The following is an 18,868-nucleotide window of genomic DNA, read 5'->3' on the forward strand; positions in this document are numbered from 1 at the left end:
CCAAAGAGAAATAACAAATCAGTTTAGACTAATAAAGCATTCTTGCAGAACTCTATTCACATTAATTTTGTGGTAGCAGCTTCATTATTAGAAAAGAAAATTAAGGTCAGAGTTTCATTTCTTGAAATTTGCGCCACAACCTGAGTGCCGACATGTCAGTGTGGCGCACAAATTTTAAGTTGTCTGATCAGATTTGGGCCATTGTGGCTCAGTAGAGTGCTTAAAACTTGCAAATTGCAATCTTTGGCTGCTTTAGGATACAATGTGCTCCATGTTTACCGACAAAACATTGACTACTTAGGCCTGAGGAGACTGGCAGAATCCATGTCACGGTGAACTGGTGCCAGAATTTGAAGCCAGCGTTGCTACCAGTCAGTCGTTTTTGTCTTATCACACTTCTCCCACCGTAAGAGCGGCTTTTTTGTATTATTATTTTGGTAGTATAACTTTTCTTTAATGTCCCTTTAAATTTGTTTAGGACAGAGTTCACGGAATTGCAAACCTGGCACAAAAGCAACACTTTTCGAACCATTGATAATGTAACCTGGCTAGTTTTTACGAGGGTGTATAGTTCAGGGAGCTCATTTCATAACAATACATTTTACATACCATTCATTTCGTCACTCATTATAGGCTCAGATGACACCCCACAGTTATGACTTGTATGGGACACTTGGCATGATAGATAAGGAAATGTTAAAAGATACAGGCACAGGCTGAATAAAAGCATAGACATTCGCTTAATACACTGTTTCGGGTGATAGTGCCCAATAAGCTACGAAAGCTCAGAGGATAAGAGAAGACAAAGAGAGATGTACACATGGTCCTTTCCCCTACAAGCCCCCGAGGATTTATCTATGCTGAGCCACATGTGCTGCCGAGAAAGTGATCCATTGCCTTGCATATATCCTTGTGCATATTAGTAGCAGATTATACACACATACTCCAATATACAGCATGCAATGAAACCGTATGAAAGTAAGGCGTCAGCGCATATCAGCCTATACCAGCGGTCAGCAGTCAGTAGTCTGAGACCACCTCGGACATTTCCTGTTTTCATTTGCCACACTATGTACTAGTGGAGTGGTGGTCACGAATTTCATCACCTATAGCACTTAGTGGCATAACACCTGATCAACAGTAGTCAAACAGGGAATGCCTCAGGCTCAAAAGCCTGAGACATTCCTTGTTCAGCCACTGTTGATCCCTTCAAGCCTCAATTTTCCTGCCTTGTTTGGCATAGTACCTGCACTCTTAAATCCCATAAGTGTCCTTTTAGGCAATTCTAGATAAAAACCTGGGGCCATATTCTTGATCACTTTCAGGGGTATTTTCAGCTTGCATGATGAAAAATTTCAATGCAATTCACTTTGGCGACAAGCATTTGCTGTTCACACAGATTGCTGCAGCACATCTTGCCAAGGCAGTCGACAACTGTGTGAATAAAATTCCAGAAGCAATATGCACATTCAACGGTCTATTTCAGCACATTCTGTTCCCTTGTACAGCCAATTAACAATGAAGTGAAAGTGACATAATGAAAAGTGATTGAGAACACGGCTCCTGTTCACTGCAGGGCACCCAGTGCAAAACACGTACAAACGGCCACAAGAGAGTGTGTTCCTTACGTTATTGTCTCCTCACTGGGACCTGTTATCTGTACCAGCCTGTCTCGCACACCTGGATTTACTGTAACCACAAGAAAGTTGTCAGCCAGAAAATCACAAATTCAATGCAACAAACAGCAGCAGCAGAAGTGGAAGCCATGTTTCCTAGCAACTTCACGAATACAGCATCCAACACAATTCTAAAATGCAGAATTCAGGCACATTTGCACTTAACTTGGCATGCACTGATGCCAAATAAAAACAATATTTGGTGACATGGAGACAAAACTAAACCCATTCATGCAAATCTATACAGCAAACACAAGCACATCCCTTAACAAAATAAAAATCACGCACACACACGCACGCACGCACACACACATGCACACGCACACACACACACACACACACACACACACACACACACACACACACACACACACACACACACACACACACACACACACACACAAAGCCTAAAAATGAGAGCCAAACAAGGAAAGCCAGCTACAAGAACCACGTGCACATTGTGGCAGATACGCAATAAGACTGCATCGAATGCCCGTTCCTTAAAGGGGCCCTGAAACACTTTTCTAACTAATCATAGAATGGCCGCATTATTAAAGGGTGTTACCTCAAGAATCTCATGTCGCAAAATTTTTTCAAATCATTCAACTATAAGTGGAGAGACACCGATACCAGATTCTGTCTCTCCTTTCATCTCCACTAGCATGGTGGAAGCTAAACAGTGGAGAAGCCAAGAGAGCAAAGTCCGGGCCAAAAGTTGTGTTGTGGCAATGAAAGGGCTCATTGCAGCACCTGGTGGTGACCACTGTAGACTATGCTACGTAGCATGCCACTGCCATTTCGGTGACCAAGCGCAGCAGACGCAGCTACCCACAGTGCAAAGACAAAATGATTTTCGTGTGTTTTTGAGATTGCAGATGTATGTTTTTCATTAACTTAATTCAGAATTAGAAATTATGCATTATTGAGAATGTTCTCACTATCACGAAATTAGCCAATAGCATTTGGTGGGCCAGCTGCTTTTTATGACGCTGCATGACGACACTGCAGAAGTGAGGGCAAGCAATTTTTCACTGTGACAGCAGATTGTAAATTCCCTGCCGAGTGCAGTGCAGTAATATTTGGTTCATATGTTCACAGCAGCCTCTACAACAAATCGGCCAAGTTCTTTTTAGTATGTTTGAGAAATGTTTCATGGCCCCTTTAAGGGACATTAAAGAGAAGGACTATCATCTTAAATCAATGAAGTATTCTCTGAAGTCCATTTTCGTTAATTTCACAGTAAGAAGTTGATTACTAGGAGAAAATTAAGCTCAACTTCATTTCTTGAAATACTTTGTTTAGCGCAATACAATGGACACAAGAAAGGCGACAGGACAAGCGCCTTGTCCTGTCGCCTTTCTTGTGTCCATTGTATTGCACTAAACAAAGTATTTATGGATCCGCACCAACTAGCCCGCCAACGCATTGTGCTGAACTATAGTTCATTTCTTGAATTTCGCACTGAAACCCTAACACTGGTATATCACAGTGATGTTGCAGATTTCAAGGTATTTGCTCATATGTGGGCATTGTGGGTTAGTAAAACTTCGCAACACTTGCTAAGACTTAGTCCATTTTACCAAATAAGAAATAACCAGGCCTGAGCAGATGCCATCAAAGTCCATGACGTTATGACAAGCTAGTGCAGGAACTTCCAAGGCAACGGCACCACCCGTCTTTTGTTTAAGTCTTTTCTAGCTTACGAAGACTCCTCTCAGGGTAATAGTGGCTTTCTTGATACTGCAAAAGCATAATTTACTAATACAGCTTTTTTTCTTCTCTTTAGTGTCCCAAGTTTTTTTTTTTTTTTTTCATGCCTATGTGTAGTACTAAACGAGAAGAAAGGGGTTAACCGAAGCACCCGATTTTATTAGTCATATCATAAGAAGCCAACAAACACTGACACCATGGACAACATAGGGGAAATTGCTTGTGCTTAATAAATGAAATAAAGAAACGATAAATTAATGGAAATGAAAGTGAATGAAAAAACAACTTGCCGCAGGTGGGGTCGTTCCCCACCTGCAGCAAGTTGTTTTTTCATCCACTTTCATTTCCATTAATTTATCGTTTCTTTATTTAATTTATTAAGCACAAGCTATTTCCCCTATGGTGTCCCTGGTGTGTTTTTGTTGGCTTCTTATGATATGTGTAGTATTGTTTTACAATATCAGAATTAACTGAAGGAACTTGAATATATGGTGCAATGTTACAACTAATAGCTTCATTAACTGTCCTTGCCAGGTTCTTTCAGTTGATCTATGTCATTTTAGTGAACTTGCAGACTGATGTTAAAGTGCCTTTTTCTGCTAGATGTTTATATGGCTATAGGTGACTACAGATGCTAGTCTTGAGTTGACCACACAGACTGAAGGGCTGTTTGCCAACAAGTGGGTTTATCTCAACGCTTTAATTTAAATGATGAGTGCTTGTACAGGGAATGTATGAGGGCATGTGTATGGTACATAAATCTTTAATTGCACAAAAAAGAAAAGGCTTTAAAGTTGTAGGTAGCTCAATAAGCAGTGTCTCTAGTGCAGCAATTAAATGGCTACTTCAGTATGTGTGAAACCTGGCTGGCAAGTTTTACAAGGAATCTGCCATTATCTACCCAACTGCTACTTGTTCCAGCTATGCAGATCTGGGATTCAAGTACTGAATCCTCCACCATATCACAGTATGCAATGAAGCAAAAATTTTTTGTAGAGTCGACAAAGGCCACACAGGAGCTCCCCATCACAGTATATTAAAAAAAAAAGAAAGCTGCAAGTTTCAGCTCATACAACAAACTAAAAATCTAAGTCAACTATATTAGGTCATTCTGAGCTATCCATTTATGAATATTTGCGGCACAAACTAATCTCATTGTGGCCAGCTGTGCACCTCAACATAAGCTGGCGAGCATGGATTCAAACCTAAGTTTAAAAAGCAGCAACTTTCCAATGGCCAGGGCAGTGGTGGGTTATCACAAACTTGTGCTTGTAGCTGATACAGCACAGGCTCCAGTGTGAACTTTAAGAATTACAGTCAACGACTGAATTTTCGGATGCCCAAATTTTCAGACATGCCTGATATTTCAGACGTCTTCGCGGCACTGCCACGAGCCCCATAGAATCAATCAATGTATAAAGACATCTGAAGTTTCGGACGCTCGAACCCCCCGCCGTCCAATTTTCCGGACTTTTTGACGCGACGGAAGGTCCTTTGGCTCCTCGTGCAGCGGCCTTGCGCAGGAAATCGACTTGCAGCCGAAGCATATCACCGCTTTGAACCACAACTAGCCAAATCTAGCCGTCACACACCGATTTGGTCTGGCCACGCTGGCTCTGTTATGGGGTTAAAGGAGTTATGGTACCTGGCCTCACATTCGGAAATTCAGTACTGTGCATGAAATCGGAAGTTCAGGCATGCATGGAAACGAGACAGAGAAGTGTAGGCAGGTTGGCCTTAGGAGCACACGGGAACACCCCTAATGAGGGAGTGCAGGGGGACATGGGATGGACGTCATTCGAAGGTAGAGAGGCAATAAGTAAGCTAAAATATGAACAGAGACTCCCAGCACTGGAAGAAAAAAGGTGGGCAGGAAAAGTGTACAAATATTTATACATGAAAAGTTTGAACACAAAGTGGACACTCAGAACAAGGAAGCTGAGGAATAGATACCTACAGCCGAGGGAGGGGGTCCAACGTGGTTCTAGTGTGGGAAAGGAGGTGAAGCAGACGGAAAGAAAAATGTGGGAAGAAAGAATGCTCGGAAAGCCAGCGCTATCTATGTATAGGTCACAAAAACAGGAGATTAAGAGAGAGCTCTTATTTGATAACTCGCGGGGCAGCTCACTATTATTCGAAGCTAGGACGGGGGTTTTGAGAACGAAAACATACAGGGCTAAATTTGAAGGTGGACCTTTGGTGCACAGCTTGCGGAGCCGAAATGGAGACCACTGAACATATATTAGTGCTGAGATGCACAGACCTTCGCCCGACTCTGGCAGAGGGAACAGGGGCAGATATGGAAGGGGCATTGGGTTTTCCCGGGGAACAAGGGCAAATAGACGAGAAAAGAGTGGCAGTAACGAAGGGGAGGCTAGAGGATTGGTGGAGGAAGACAAGGGAGAGATAATACCATAAATCGGGGAGATAATGTTTTCTCTACTTTTTTAGATAGTTATTTTGGGGGGAAAAGGGGAGTGAAAACTAATTTAATGAAAAGAGGATATAAAGAAAGGAAAAAAAATAAAATAGGAGGGGGATCAGAAGGCTAGGTGGCGCCAGCCGCCGCCCGCTACAAAGGGTATAGCCGCCATCCATCCATCCATCCATCCAGCATTTCTGCTTCCGCCTTCGGCGGCGTTTCCGGAACGGCGCCATTTCATTTGTTTACGTCGGCCACATTTTGGCTAGCGTGGTGTGTGGTTGTGCTGTTGTGTCAAGTGTGCTCTGCGACGCTAGGCCTAGGTGCTTCGACGCTCGTATGCAAACTCCACTGTTCGCAACTTGAGGATTTCGCTTGCCTTCGATGGCCGCCACTCCGTCTTCGTCGTCCTCGCCGATGGCATCGAAGCGCGGAAAGCAGTACCGTCGGTTATTGATGGAGAAGAAAGCCGCCATTATTAAGCAAGTCGTGAGCGGCCCATCGCAGGCTGACGTGAGCAAAGAGTTCGGCATGGAGCAAGGAGTCAGGTTGTGGGGGATTCAGAAGACTCCGATGTTGAAGATGAGGAGCCAATGCCTGCGCCGCCTACAAGCGCCGAGTTGACGCGAGCACTGGACTCTTTCATCGGTGTACAGTGCTGACATGACCCTTGCTCAGATCAAGGTGAATATGATTGCATGCAACTTGAACGCCGTCCAAACAACAATCAACAAGTTCTTCAAGCCACTGCAGCAATAAAACCGGCTGCCCGACGATGCACATGTACATAATAAACCGGCAGTTGACTGCATACAGAGTTTTTGAATGCGTTTTTTTATAGCCCTTTCACTGATGCTTTGGCAGGGTTTCGGAAACCCGGTACTTCGTCCTTTACCTCTAGATCCGAGAAAAAAAGAAAAAAAAAAGTGAGTTTTTTGCATGCATTCATTTTTTCAGACTACCTGAATTTTCGGACGTTTTTACGTTCCCTAGAGGGTCCGAAAAATCGGTCGTTGACTGTAATACATGGCTACAGGCCAGAAATTCACAAGAGTAAGTCTATTACCAAGCACAATTTGCATGGTAAATGTAGCTTCAAAGCAATGTTTTTCAAATTCTTGACTGGCTACAGGACAAGCTCCAGTGCAAACTTCAAGAATGAATACATGGCTACAGGCCAGGAATTCACAACAGTACAATTTGAATGCTAAATGTAGCTTCAAAGCAATGTTTTTTTTTTTCAAAATCTTAACTGGCTAGAGGATGTCTACAACAGACCCAGCAGATATTAACATTCACACCAAACACCATAAATATGCATCAAGCCAAAACCATAAGTGCAAAACACAAAGGAAGTACAAAAAATAGGCTGACTTGTGCAGTGGAGCCTTTGCCCTTTCACAGAGAGGTGTATCGTACTTGCTACAATATGCACAACCCATTCAGCAGTACACCAAATGAGCCTCATCCTACACAAGTGTTTCAACACATAGCACTACAGGTAGCTGCTCCATTGACAAGTGGCTTAGCACCAGGTCAAGACTGACTAGCAGCAGTGTGGCATGCCAAGGGTTTTGTCAAAGCATAGCAGGACAAGCCAAAGGTATCAGCAGCACTAGTGTGCAGGCTTGGGCAGCATTCCTGCAGTGAGAGCTCAAGCGCCGGTGGTGGAAAGGGTGAGTGAGTCAGTTCGCAAACTATCACACCGTGCAGTACGTCACCTCGCTGGAAGGAGATCACCGTGTCACTCAGTTCTTCAATCATATGAACACGACGCCCCTTGATGCCCATCACTTTTTCCAATGAGGACAAGCAGTGTGTTTGGAGGCAAAGAAACAAAAGCACATCTACATCAGACAGCTGTAAATGTGTAGAAGAAACACCTGGCTCCCAGATTCACTGCACCCTGCCCAAGCTACTAGGTCAACGATCAGGTGAACACCAGAAATAGTTTCTGGAAGCTGGGAGCTGAGCACATTGAAATTTACTCAACACCATGAAACCCACAATGTCAAATTTACAGGACTTGGAAATTCTAGCATATCACTTGGAGAATGTCCTTCAAAGCAGCTTTCGAAAGCACAGATGAGCATAATTTCAGTAGTCCTGAAGTTCTATTCACTGCATTTCACTGAATACTCTCGCCAATCTTGCCACACTGCTCACTGAAGCCACCGCTTATCACTGTGCAATATATTTGGTTTTCATACTATTTTGCTTCCTAGTCAACTGCACTATTCCTGCGCCTGTACCCCAGAGCTGCACATACATGTCATTCAGATATCTCTTTCTATCCCCATTTCCTTACTTAGAACCAATAATATGCATAGGAGGATAGAAATGTCTACCTAAACCTACATGGCACACATGCATCAATACACACAAATTCAAAAGAACTGCACAACACATCACCCATTGCATGAATTCAGCACCATAGTTTTTAGAGCATACACATGTGTACTTCCTTTTCTTTTGTGGCAACGACAAAAAGTTCAAAACAAGCATTAGCTGAAGTAGATAGATGTCATTTTCCTTTTCATTAACCAATGGAATCGCACTGAACTGTTTATCATGACTTTGACTCTAACATCACAGCAGTTGAGCCAGTATAGCAAAGAAGGAAGGAAAATATGACAATAGGTTCTTTCACTACTTTCATCGCAACATACTGACACTCTCAGAACTCTGGAGAGAAAAGCAGCTCTAAAGTGGCAGTAAACACCAGATCGAGGCCTTTACAAGCTCCGGTCAAGTTGTGTTGCATATGTCTGGAAGTTCCATGTGTATCTGTAAGTCTGCAGTGCACTCATAGAATGCTAGGAAATAATTGTGTAGCAAGGAACACATATACAACAAGTCACAATGACCGAGAAAAATAATTGTGCAAAGGGAGCTTAGGGGGCACATGTATCTGTGGCCACAGCATGAAAGTAGTTCAAAGCAAGGACAGCACACTGCAATATAATACATTTTAGTCACTACTAAAGCGATGAAATGAAAAAAATAATAAGACTGGTTAGCTCCCAGTTAGGGGTCCTGTCACACAAAGGAGGGGGCACAGTCTTTTACTAGGCTTTTTTTACCTACCGATCAGATGTGACTTCACTCACGTGAACTACTAGTCAAATATGTTCGCATGTTTTATACTCCCCACCATAGCTGTTGGTAACAGCCTTTTATTTGTCCAATATAAGTACAGCAATCCTTCATTATAACGAAGTCAGCGGGCCAGCGAAAAAATTTGTTACAAGCTGTAATTTGATAAAAGCGACCACCAGAGAAAAGCTAAAGCAGTTGAGCTTTAATTTCACAACTGCGAGGAAGTCAAAATACTATGTGTTCACTGAAGCAAAGCTTTATTGAGGTGCAAAAAAGGCAGTGAGCTTTGGCTGTTTCAAGTTCTTACCAGGTGCAAGCAACTCCTGCTCTAATTTGACCAACCATTGCATGAGGCCATGGTCGCCATCCATGCATTCAACTTTATTTTGCAGCAGGTGTAGGTACTCTCGCATCTGCCTCATAGTTGACACTTCATGTGGCTCTTTGTCCGCCGGCTCTTCGTCCTCGCCAGGGCCACCAACAGTGTCAATCAGTATCTCCGCATCCGTCGCTGAGGTGACCACGGGAGCAGCAGCGTCAGCCAACGCGAAGATCTCTAAGTAGCCTTCTACCTCTTGGCCAGCGATTTTATGAACAGCCTCATACAGATTGCTGCAAGTCCGGCCATTCAGGCTGGTCATTGTCAGAGTCGCTGACAATGGCGTGGGAAAAACCGGCGCGTGCAAAGCAGTTGGCGACTTTTGAAGGTGCGAGTTCTTCCCATGAAAAGTTCAGCAAATGGATCACACCAAGCAAACCAATGTTGTATCTCTTGCTGGTGTCATACACTGTAGCATCCGCTGCAAAAGAGCTTTGTGGTAGAGCTTCCGGGTGGTCTCAATGACGCCCTGATCCATTAGACGCAGTACCGCGGTTGTGCTTGCAGGCGAAAATTCCACAGCGATCGCCTTGAGGTTGTCGATCCTCAAGTGGCTCGGACAATTATGAAAAGCACTTGCCAATTCTCTGCGTCAAACTGTCTATCCAGAAGGTGCACATAGTCTTGAAAAATGGCAGCAGTCATCTATGTTCGGTTGTTACTTCTGTAGATGCATTCCTTAGAAATAGTTGCATTTCAGGAGCACCGCGGCTTCTCTGCCTTCCCCAGTATCAACAAGGGAAGCTTGTCCTCGCCTGTTGCATTGGCACCAAACAGCACCGTGACATGCTCCTTGCTCTGTTTTCCTCCGGATAAAAATTCGTGAACGGTAGTGAATGTGCGATTAAGTAGCATCTTGTAGAAACATGCAGCCTCATCTAGGTTGTAGATGTCTTTGTCTTCATACTTTTGAAGTAGAGCTTTGAGCCGATGTTGGCGCCATACGTCTACAGTGTCGATTCACGGCTGCGATTTCGCCAACAATCGACTTCAACGTCACGTCATGTCGTTTCTTGAACTGCTCAAGCCAGCCATTGCTGCACTAGAAATCCTTATGTCCCATTTGGAGGGCGAGAGCTTCAGCTTTTGCAGTAAGTGCAGGTCCATGTACGGGGAAATTTGCACTCCTTGCGTTCTTCAGCGACTGTATAAGTGCACCTTCCACTTCAGGGCATTTCAAATCGCGATTCCTTTTTCTCTTTGCCGAGAAGCTCCTCTCAAACCCATCCAGCACAGCTTTCTTGTTTTTCAACACAGTTGATAAAGTAGACGGCAGTATGCCGAATTCCTTCACGATGTCAATTTTCTGCCAGCCGCCTTTTTCCACTTTTTTTATCAGCAGAACTTCCTGCTCCAAAGTGAGACATTCTCGCTTGGAGACTGACGGAGCCATTTATCACTGTAGACCACAAAAGCACAGGCGAGGCACACCTGACGAAGCACTCTGAATAACACACAATCAAATGGCCTGCAGCACGGATCCAAACACATGCGCCATCGGTGCCAAAGTGACTGAATGCGGCAGGCGATGCAGAAGGCAGAAGCTCCAAAATGTCTCAGGGAATCTTGCTTTCCTCATCAGTGCGCAGTAGTGATGGCAATGGTTGCAATGGCAGGCTTGGCATCGGCTTCACATGTAGCGGAAGAAAGGCAATCGGAGTTGTGGAGACCAAGAAGCAGGAACTGTGGAGGGCATCTGTTGGTGGAAGATTGTGCTCGGGAGGGCATGCCGGAACAGGGCAGCTTTGGAGGTGCAGCGGTGTCGAAAATGGCAGTGAGGAGTTGACATAAAGGCGAGTGAGAGTAACTGTCGTCCGAACGGCTTTCAGACTGGAGAGTGAATGAGGAGGGGAAGGCAGTGGCCGATATTATAGGGGGGTGCGGAGGTCACGGAAGACTACGAGAGTATCGTGCTGAAAAGCGCCGCAAATGCCGTGGCTCGAGTCTGAGGTTGTGTTTGCTGTGCTCAAAAAACTACTAGCCGCTCATTGTGGGTATGCAGCGCAATCGTGAAAACTGAACAGTTTTGCAGTAGGGGCTTTTCATGACCACCAGGCAATTTTTTTCCCAAGGTGTGCAGCCGTGAAGTTTGCAAAATGCAAGTTTTTCGGCCCATCGTTGTCGACGACACTGTGCTAATTCTACAGTTCGAATGTCGGTTTTCACGCATCGTCACGTCCATGCCATTGACAAATGTCTAGGAACAAAATTCAATGCCCTTTAGACTGTATGTCTAAAGTCAGGTGGTGCGAATTGAGCATGACCGGCTTGAGAAAATCGCCAGGGAAACACCAGCTTGCGTTGATGCGTTGACCTGCCATGTTGACAGCCGCTGGCAACGCTCGTATTTTCCTGCTTTTGGTAAGTTATTGATCAATTTGCACCGTCAAAAGTGCAACGAACCTAGGGACAGTGTTTTGTTGTGATGCAGGCCGATTATAGTGAGCGGCGAGCAAATTTCTAGACCCGCTTCCCTAAAGTCGTCTTCCTGATTTGTTAACGTAGCTCCTTGCGTCGAACATGGCACTTATAATTGGAGGAACACTTCTTTTGCACTTTTCGGAACATTTCAGTACCAGAAGTGCTCTTTAGAGCGTTAAACTTTGCTCATCGAGCAACCCCATGGAATGCTATGGCGCAAGTCTGCCCGCGGTCTTTTGGCCCCTTTTCGGCATCCACGAGACCACGGTATTCTGGCATCGCGAAGCGCCAGAAAAACTTTATTTTTATGTGGATTTTATCACGGGGGACACCAGTGATGCAACTGCAACCAAGATTAACAGTTTGGGTGTGCTGAACCATGGAATTTGACAGCTTCTGTTCGCTTCGCAGTAAACAACTAGGAGCACTCGACACTCGCTTGGTACCTGTTACTAGGTGGTCATCGGTCGTGGGTTTTTTGGTACTTCTGTGGCCTGTTCTGTGCCTGCATAAGACTTAATTCGTTGGTGGTATTAATTTGACACTGCATGCACGATGCCTCCACTTGCCACTTCACTCTAAGCAGGTCAAGCTCGTCATGCGCTTCGAGTAATACGGCTTAAAATGCATGTGTTTGGGTCGGGACCGGAAGAAATTTCGAGTAAAGCGACTTCGTTATAAGGAGGGATTACTGTACATCACTGCCCGTACATGATACATTAGACAAGAGCAAAACAAATTGCGCATCAGCTGCTCTGATAAGGCATCCACTATCTTCTGGCCAGCCTCAATTTTTATACGGAATTCGGAAGCATATAACCAAGCCCTGCATATAACATAACCCCTACCCATCTCACTACAGCAATGCATGTTCATACACCCTCCCCTGTGCCAGTGCATCTTCCCTGGCACAAAACATCCTGCCTGCCCTTCAATGCAATGCCTAGTCTACTATTACAGGGCTTCCCATAATTTGTGACCCTGGGGAATGCCACCTGCATTCCCAGAGTGCTGCATAACCCCCCCCCCCCCTTTCCTCACACCTAATGGCTGAATCATTTAAACACGGTGGCTCTGTGCCACTTAAAAGAGTCAGCCTCTGGTTGCCTATTGTACAGTTTAGCCTGCATTACATTCACACTTGCAGTCGGAAACTGCTTTAAGCGAAATTTTTGTGAAACTGAAGTTAGGTGGAAATAATTCTACATACCCTCACAACCATCTTGTTGGCTACCATGTTGAGAATTAGCATGTTCAAATATTTCACAAAAAAGATTCAGCCGTTAGTTGCACAATAATTGTCCACGTTGAATGTTTACGTGAGTGAGACAAGAATAACGAAAGCAGCATTGTTGCCATGTGAGCTTGAGGCCCCGGATATTTACGGTTTTGCATGCAATGTTTAATCATCAGGACCATCCCGCCTTACTGAATAACCCATGACAATACATAAACACGGAAAAATTTTTTCCCTCACGCCGCTCCATGCAGCAAAATTGCCGCGCGACTGGCCGCTCGACGCACCTTGTGTGTATTCACGAGTTTCATTCACGCTCGGATAAACACTTTTATGTAGCCCATATCGAGCAACAGAAGGCTGCATCGGGAGCTTTTCATGTTACTCTACAGTTTCCTTATTGACACTATTAATTTAATTAGAATATTTGAGAAGTTGATTAATTAAAACTAGTTGTCTAATTAGGGAGAATGAAAAAAAAATAATTTGAGTATCTCCAAGCAATGCCAAACAACATTACCTTGGTTCTGTCCAGCTACGTGACATTTGCATGTCTTTAATGTTTGGTGCAAGTTATGCGGGACACCCTGCATATTGGCTGGCGCGGACAATCTGTCTTGTGCGGCCTGTTGCAAGTGTAGCGAAGTGTGGTGCCACTGCCTCGCTAATCTGGAGATCGCGAGAGCCAGCGTGTGGGTGATGCGAAGGCGTGATTCACAGCACCACCAGACCTCCCAGATGACGCGTGCTCCTCTGGCGCCATTCCCCCCCCCCCCCATAACTACCATCACCTCACTATGCTTTTCCTCTTAGTCTTCCGCCATACCCTCCTCCTCCCCGTTCCACGTCATGGTTCCGGTGCACCTCATCCTCTGCTTTCCTCCTTGCGTCGTTCATCCCCTGCTGCGCTATGCATTCGCTTTCATCTTTCGCTATGCTCGTTCGCTCGGTTACAAGGGACAACGCTGATGCTCACCACAGGAATTGGCACCTAAGAGCTGCGCTCTAAACAAAGATTGTGAGCAGATGTAGACCAAATTGGTCTGCCAGCCACAGTGTCATGACAACCCAATATACGTGGCAACAATTGAAATTTATTTAGCGCAATGTAACAATATGTGCCAAGTTTGCCCTTTCCTCTTAGTATGTTTCACCTCCTTACAGTGCTGTCTATACTCGAGAAAAGAGCAAATAAAAGTGTATCTGCTTAAAAAAAAAAATCAGACAACAGTTACGAGCGTGTAACTCTTGTTAGGTGTGGCGCGGGCTAGGCCTTTTCGCTCCCGACCTCGAGCTCGTCATATCACTTGGGGGTCTGCAGGGTCTGCATGCTACCTCCGTGACAATTTAGCATAAAGAATAGTGTGTTCCATGTTAAATTACTATGCTCCTCTCCGATGCTCAAGTGCTTGTTGGCTTTCAAACTTACACTGGTGCAGCCAGGCATGCAGCAGCGTGCTGGCGCTCCCATTGCCAACTCCCCGCTGCCGGCACTACCATAAACACAATCTGGTTAAGAGGAAGCTTTAGTTTGGGGGCTCCTATCTAAATACATTGGAAAGTAGAAATAGTTTTTCTCAGCCACCACTGCATCAAATCTGATGAGGTTTGTTGCATTTAAAAGAAAAAGTTAAAATCTAGTGATTGTTTGAAGCAGACATTTTATTTAGTCTGCTCATTTTTGAAAGAAAATGTCAAAAATTGAAAATATTCAGAAAACAAAACTATGAATTTTACAACTCTCTAACTCAGCAATGGATAACGGTATCACAATTGTGTGAAGTGCATCTAATAGCGCACCTAAAGCGGACAAACTTGATACACTACATATGGTTCTCAAATACTCCACTCATATTGAGTGGCACTACTGCAAAACCTTTGCAAACATTGTAACAGTTTCACATAAGACCCAAATTAATATATCACATTTACCCGCTTTGGATGTTCTGATGGATGCAATTTACAGAACGGCAATATCTGTTTTTGATACAGAGGGACAAATTTATAACCTTCGGGCTTCTATTTTCTTAAACACACAATTATATAAAAATCCTTGTAAAAAAATTGAGCCAATAAATCGATACTCCACTTCCAACAGTCACTAGAATTTAACTCTTTCATTCAAATGCCACAAATTTCATTAAACTCGGCCCAGGGGTTACCTCACAAAAGCATTTCTGCGTTTTACATGTATTTTAATAGGTGGTGTTAATAGGTGGTGCTGAGCTAAAGATTCCTCTTAATATGATGCAGCAGCAAACGCCCTTGCTGCCATTGACTTGCAAAGGAAGGGCGAGGCGTGACAACATCAAAACTCCCACGATAATGTGAGCGCAATCGTAAGAGTTCCACCATAAAGTTAGTACACTAACTTTAGAAGAAAAACCGAGTAAAAAAAGTGGGAACCACATGGGGAACCGCAAAGGCGCTGCCATGTTGCTACCTGTCATTCTTGCAACGCTTAACACACTCAAAATGCTATTCAAAAACAAGCGTTTACACATAGCAGGTACGTATGAACAATGGGTAAAGTTCGTTTCGTATATTTTTCAGAAGGATCCGATAGCTATTTACACAATTTTGATGTAAAACTTAGTGCATGAAAATGCGTTTGTAGGTGCCTAAACTAGATGGTGTCAACCATCCTGAGGGAGTCTGGGGATCACGTTGATTGCGCATCTTGTCTAAATCACATCTCGTCGTCTGCCCCTGCACAGATTAGCAACATGGCGGCGGCCTTGCAGTTGCCGATTTCAATACATGGTTGCTATGGAGAGCATTTCCTCCCATAGTTAGATTAACTCCCGAGTTCTACCGCCCATGACACATATTCAAGGGGCTTAGCAACATGTTTTATCTACAGACCTTAGTGATGTGCGGAGGGCTATACCCTCTGGTGATGTCGCAAAGAACCAAGCTTTGCATCATGTGACCAAATTCTCTCTCTCTCTCATTAGTGGAAGTGCATCCAGCATTGCGTGCTTTTCCATTAGTGGAAGCACCCCCTACTTGCACAAACATCCAACGATCTTGGCACACTGCCAAGGTTTGCACTGTGGACAGCGCCGCTGCCAACAACAATGGCACAGAACTGAGGAACTAGCTAAGAAGAGCTAATGCTTTAAAATATAAGTGCTTGCTGCCATATGCGATGACCTATAGGTCTGCACCAGCTGAAGTTCGGTTCACTGTGCAAGTACACTGTTCATAGGTGAAGCTAACCTTGTACGTAGGCTCGTACGTTGTGAAAAGAAAAAAAAAGTTAATGTGAAGCATGGACAGAATGTTACAGCTGATAATGCCTGAACACGTGTGCTCAAATCCCACCACCCTCCTCCGCTCACTGTTCACAAAGGAAGAAAAGTGAAAGAAATACATGTCCAAACACTTCTGCACTTAAATATTAAATGCCAGTGCCCCCCAAGGCAAAAACAGTAGAAAGTTGTGATTGGTTGTTTTCAGCTGTTGAATTTTGCACCCACCTAATGGCCATAAAAGGAACCTTTCAGAAATAGTATAGTTCATTAAACATGTTCCAAGACTGTGTGAATCAAGACTTGCCGAGAATAACTCCAGTAAAGAATACCATCCTTATCTGCGATAGAGAAAACTTTCAAAAAATGGTATAATGACCCCACTAACAATGAATAATACCAACATCAGTAGCAGTTCTAGAGAACTCCATCTGGTAAATATGTAATCAAAGAACAGTGTCCAAACATGAGAGGAGCTTCATTCTAGGTATGTTATTGATACTTAAAATTTGGCAGGCAAGTTCAACATTTACAGCCAAATATGGCAAATCATTTCTGCAGAAGCCTGCAAGGTGGAGGAAGGTTTATGAAAGGAAAAACTGTCATCCAAATACCTGTAGCCCAAAGCTACCAAGGAAACCAATACGAGTTTCTCAGATATAAAACTGCACAAAAGCTTTTACAGCTAAAGGCGGGGAAGAAAATTACACCTAGCTACTAAATGTCGCTAATGAGATTAAATGACTTCCTACCTTTGCCAGAGTCGGAGTTTCGAATAACAATTTCATCTTTTAGAAAGTTGCGGCCTGGAATCCTGAAAAAAAAAAAAGAAAAACGGGACAAAGAAAGCACACATAATCTAATGTCCATCACACCCAATACTATGGTATAATAGTAACAGGCCAAAGGAAGCCGTGCACAGCAACTCGACAAAGGGCTAGAGAAAGAAAACTTGACAAGTGAAACTCACTTTGCTGGTTTGCCAAACTTCCCTGAGCTCTTCAACACTTCCGTGGGCTGCAGCGAGAGTGGTGGAGATGTTGCTGGTGTAATGGGTGCCATTGAGTGCTGCTGCTGAGCTTGCTGTGGCTGCTGCTGTTGTTGAGGCTGTTGCAAATAGGCCACTTGTGTTGGTGGAGAGTTGTACAAGGGGCTGAATTCATGGCCCTTCAAACAAAGTATGTGCACAAAATGTGGTCGCAATGTAATGGAACCATCGCATAGACACAATACAACACTGGACTTCGATCTCTTCTACTATTCACTTGACATGAATTTATACAGGATTGCTGACACCTGAACATTAACCATGGAAGGTGCTGGGGCATTCTTTGTGTGCCCAGCTTTGGAACTGAAAGGAATTTACGTGAATCTTTGTTGATGAACATCTCAACAATGGATGGTGCTTTTAAAAATCATGTATATTGACAAGCCTCTTGCAGTCTCACACTAAATACTGCCATTTCAACATGGACCTTAAAATCAGTAATTAAACAAACAATTTTAGTTCAAAAAGCAATGGACTAGTTTCCATCACACTGAAGAGATAAGTAGTGAAGAAAGTACCCTCATAGTAAAGCCTTTCTTCTATTTTTTTTTAAATTTGTTTACATAAAAAAAAATCTACATATCATCCTATAAAAATGAGGCCTTTTCATATGCTCAGGGGGTGAGAATGCCCAAAGTCGCTTTGTAGAAGATTGGAGCATACAAATTCTGATTTTCGAACAGTCTGGGGAGCACACATATCTCATTGGTGGAGAAACCTGGAGCAAGCAAATTTTAATTCAGTGCATTCATATGATTAAGTAGGGTAAGTCACAAAACCTTGCATACTATTAACCCTTTGTTGCATGCTGTTTACTACATTGGACAAATTTTGGTGATTTTTGGAGCAAGTTTACTGTGCCGAAAATACACCGGGCGTGTGAACCCCTTTTCTCCCCAACTCCCTTCATTTCTGCCTATCAGGTGCGACTTAAAGCGACATGCAACAACAATCGCCTGCCCAGCCATCCCCTCGTTGAGTTTTTATCTTAAAGACACCTTCATCAAATTTCATGATGAATTTTACGTACAAAGACAAGGCATTTGTATTGGCTCCTGTGCTTGTACTGCTGACCGTGCCTTGCACCAGCATTTTCATGGGGGGTGGGGGGGGGGGAGCGGTTGAAAGTCTTTAGGTATGTTGACAATTTTTTAATTGTTTTAAGCAACAATCCATTCCATCATATCAGCCCATTGTTGACAAAGTTTTAGCAGCCTTTTGCCATCTCGGGAAGGGATTGGTTTTTACTCACGAGGTACCCTTTTACAATTTTTAGATCTTAATATCACCTTGCAGACGAGTCACATCTGCTGGCTTTATTCACCTCGGACAACAAAGGAATTACTGCCATATGAGTCAACCCATTCCAAGACAGTTAAGAGGGCCATTGCCTTCAATTAGCTCTTGTACGGTCATGCCCTCACGCAATGCAGACAAGCTTTAGAAATGAACTGGTTCGACTGTGTTTCGCTAGGTTTGCCGAGTCGCTCCTTCAGAAATTTAAGAGCGACAAACACAGGAGAGGGGCTGAGCAAGTGCAGAGAATGGTGAGGCCAGTGTGTACGGCTTGGTGAACTAAGTCGCGCGCAAAATGTGCTACCGGAGTCGTGTACGAGTTTCCG

At 43.9% G+C, this 18,868-nt stretch overlaps 1 protein-coding gene across 7 annotated transcripts in view; it reads right to left on the reverse strand.

Moving 5' to 3' along the window:
- The window catches only part of LOC142563869 (eukaryotic translation initiation factor 4E-binding protein Mextli-like), a 96,286-nt gene that overhangs the window by 52,114 nt on the left and 25,304 nt on the right, over positions 1–18,868 (reverse strand). For 4 of the 7 annotated variants that reach the window (XM_075674578.1, XM_075674596.1, XM_075674546.1 and 1 more), the window contains 4 exons: positions 17,169–17,365; positions 16,951–17,012; positions 7,530–7,601; positions 1,629–1,689 (listed from right to left, as the gene is read on the reverse strand). In XM_075674578.1, the coding sequence (XP_075530693.1) occupies positions 1,629–1,689; positions 7,530–7,601; positions 16,951–17,012; positions 17,169–17,365 (392 nt within the window). The remainder of the gene's footprint in view (positions 1–1,628; positions 1,690–7,529; positions 7,602–16,950; positions 17,013–17,168; positions 17,366–18,868) is intronic. The other 3 variants (XM_075674587.1, XM_075674551.1, XM_075674569.1) reach the window with 2 other exon arrangements.

Source organism: Dermacentor variabilis, chromosome 1, assembly GCF_050947875.1.
Source record: "Dermacentor variabilis isolate Ectoservices chromosome 1, ASM5094787v1, whole genome shotgun sequence".
NCBI lineage: Eukaryota > Metazoa > Arthropoda > Arachnida > Ixodida > Ixodidae > Dermacentor > Dermacentor variabilis.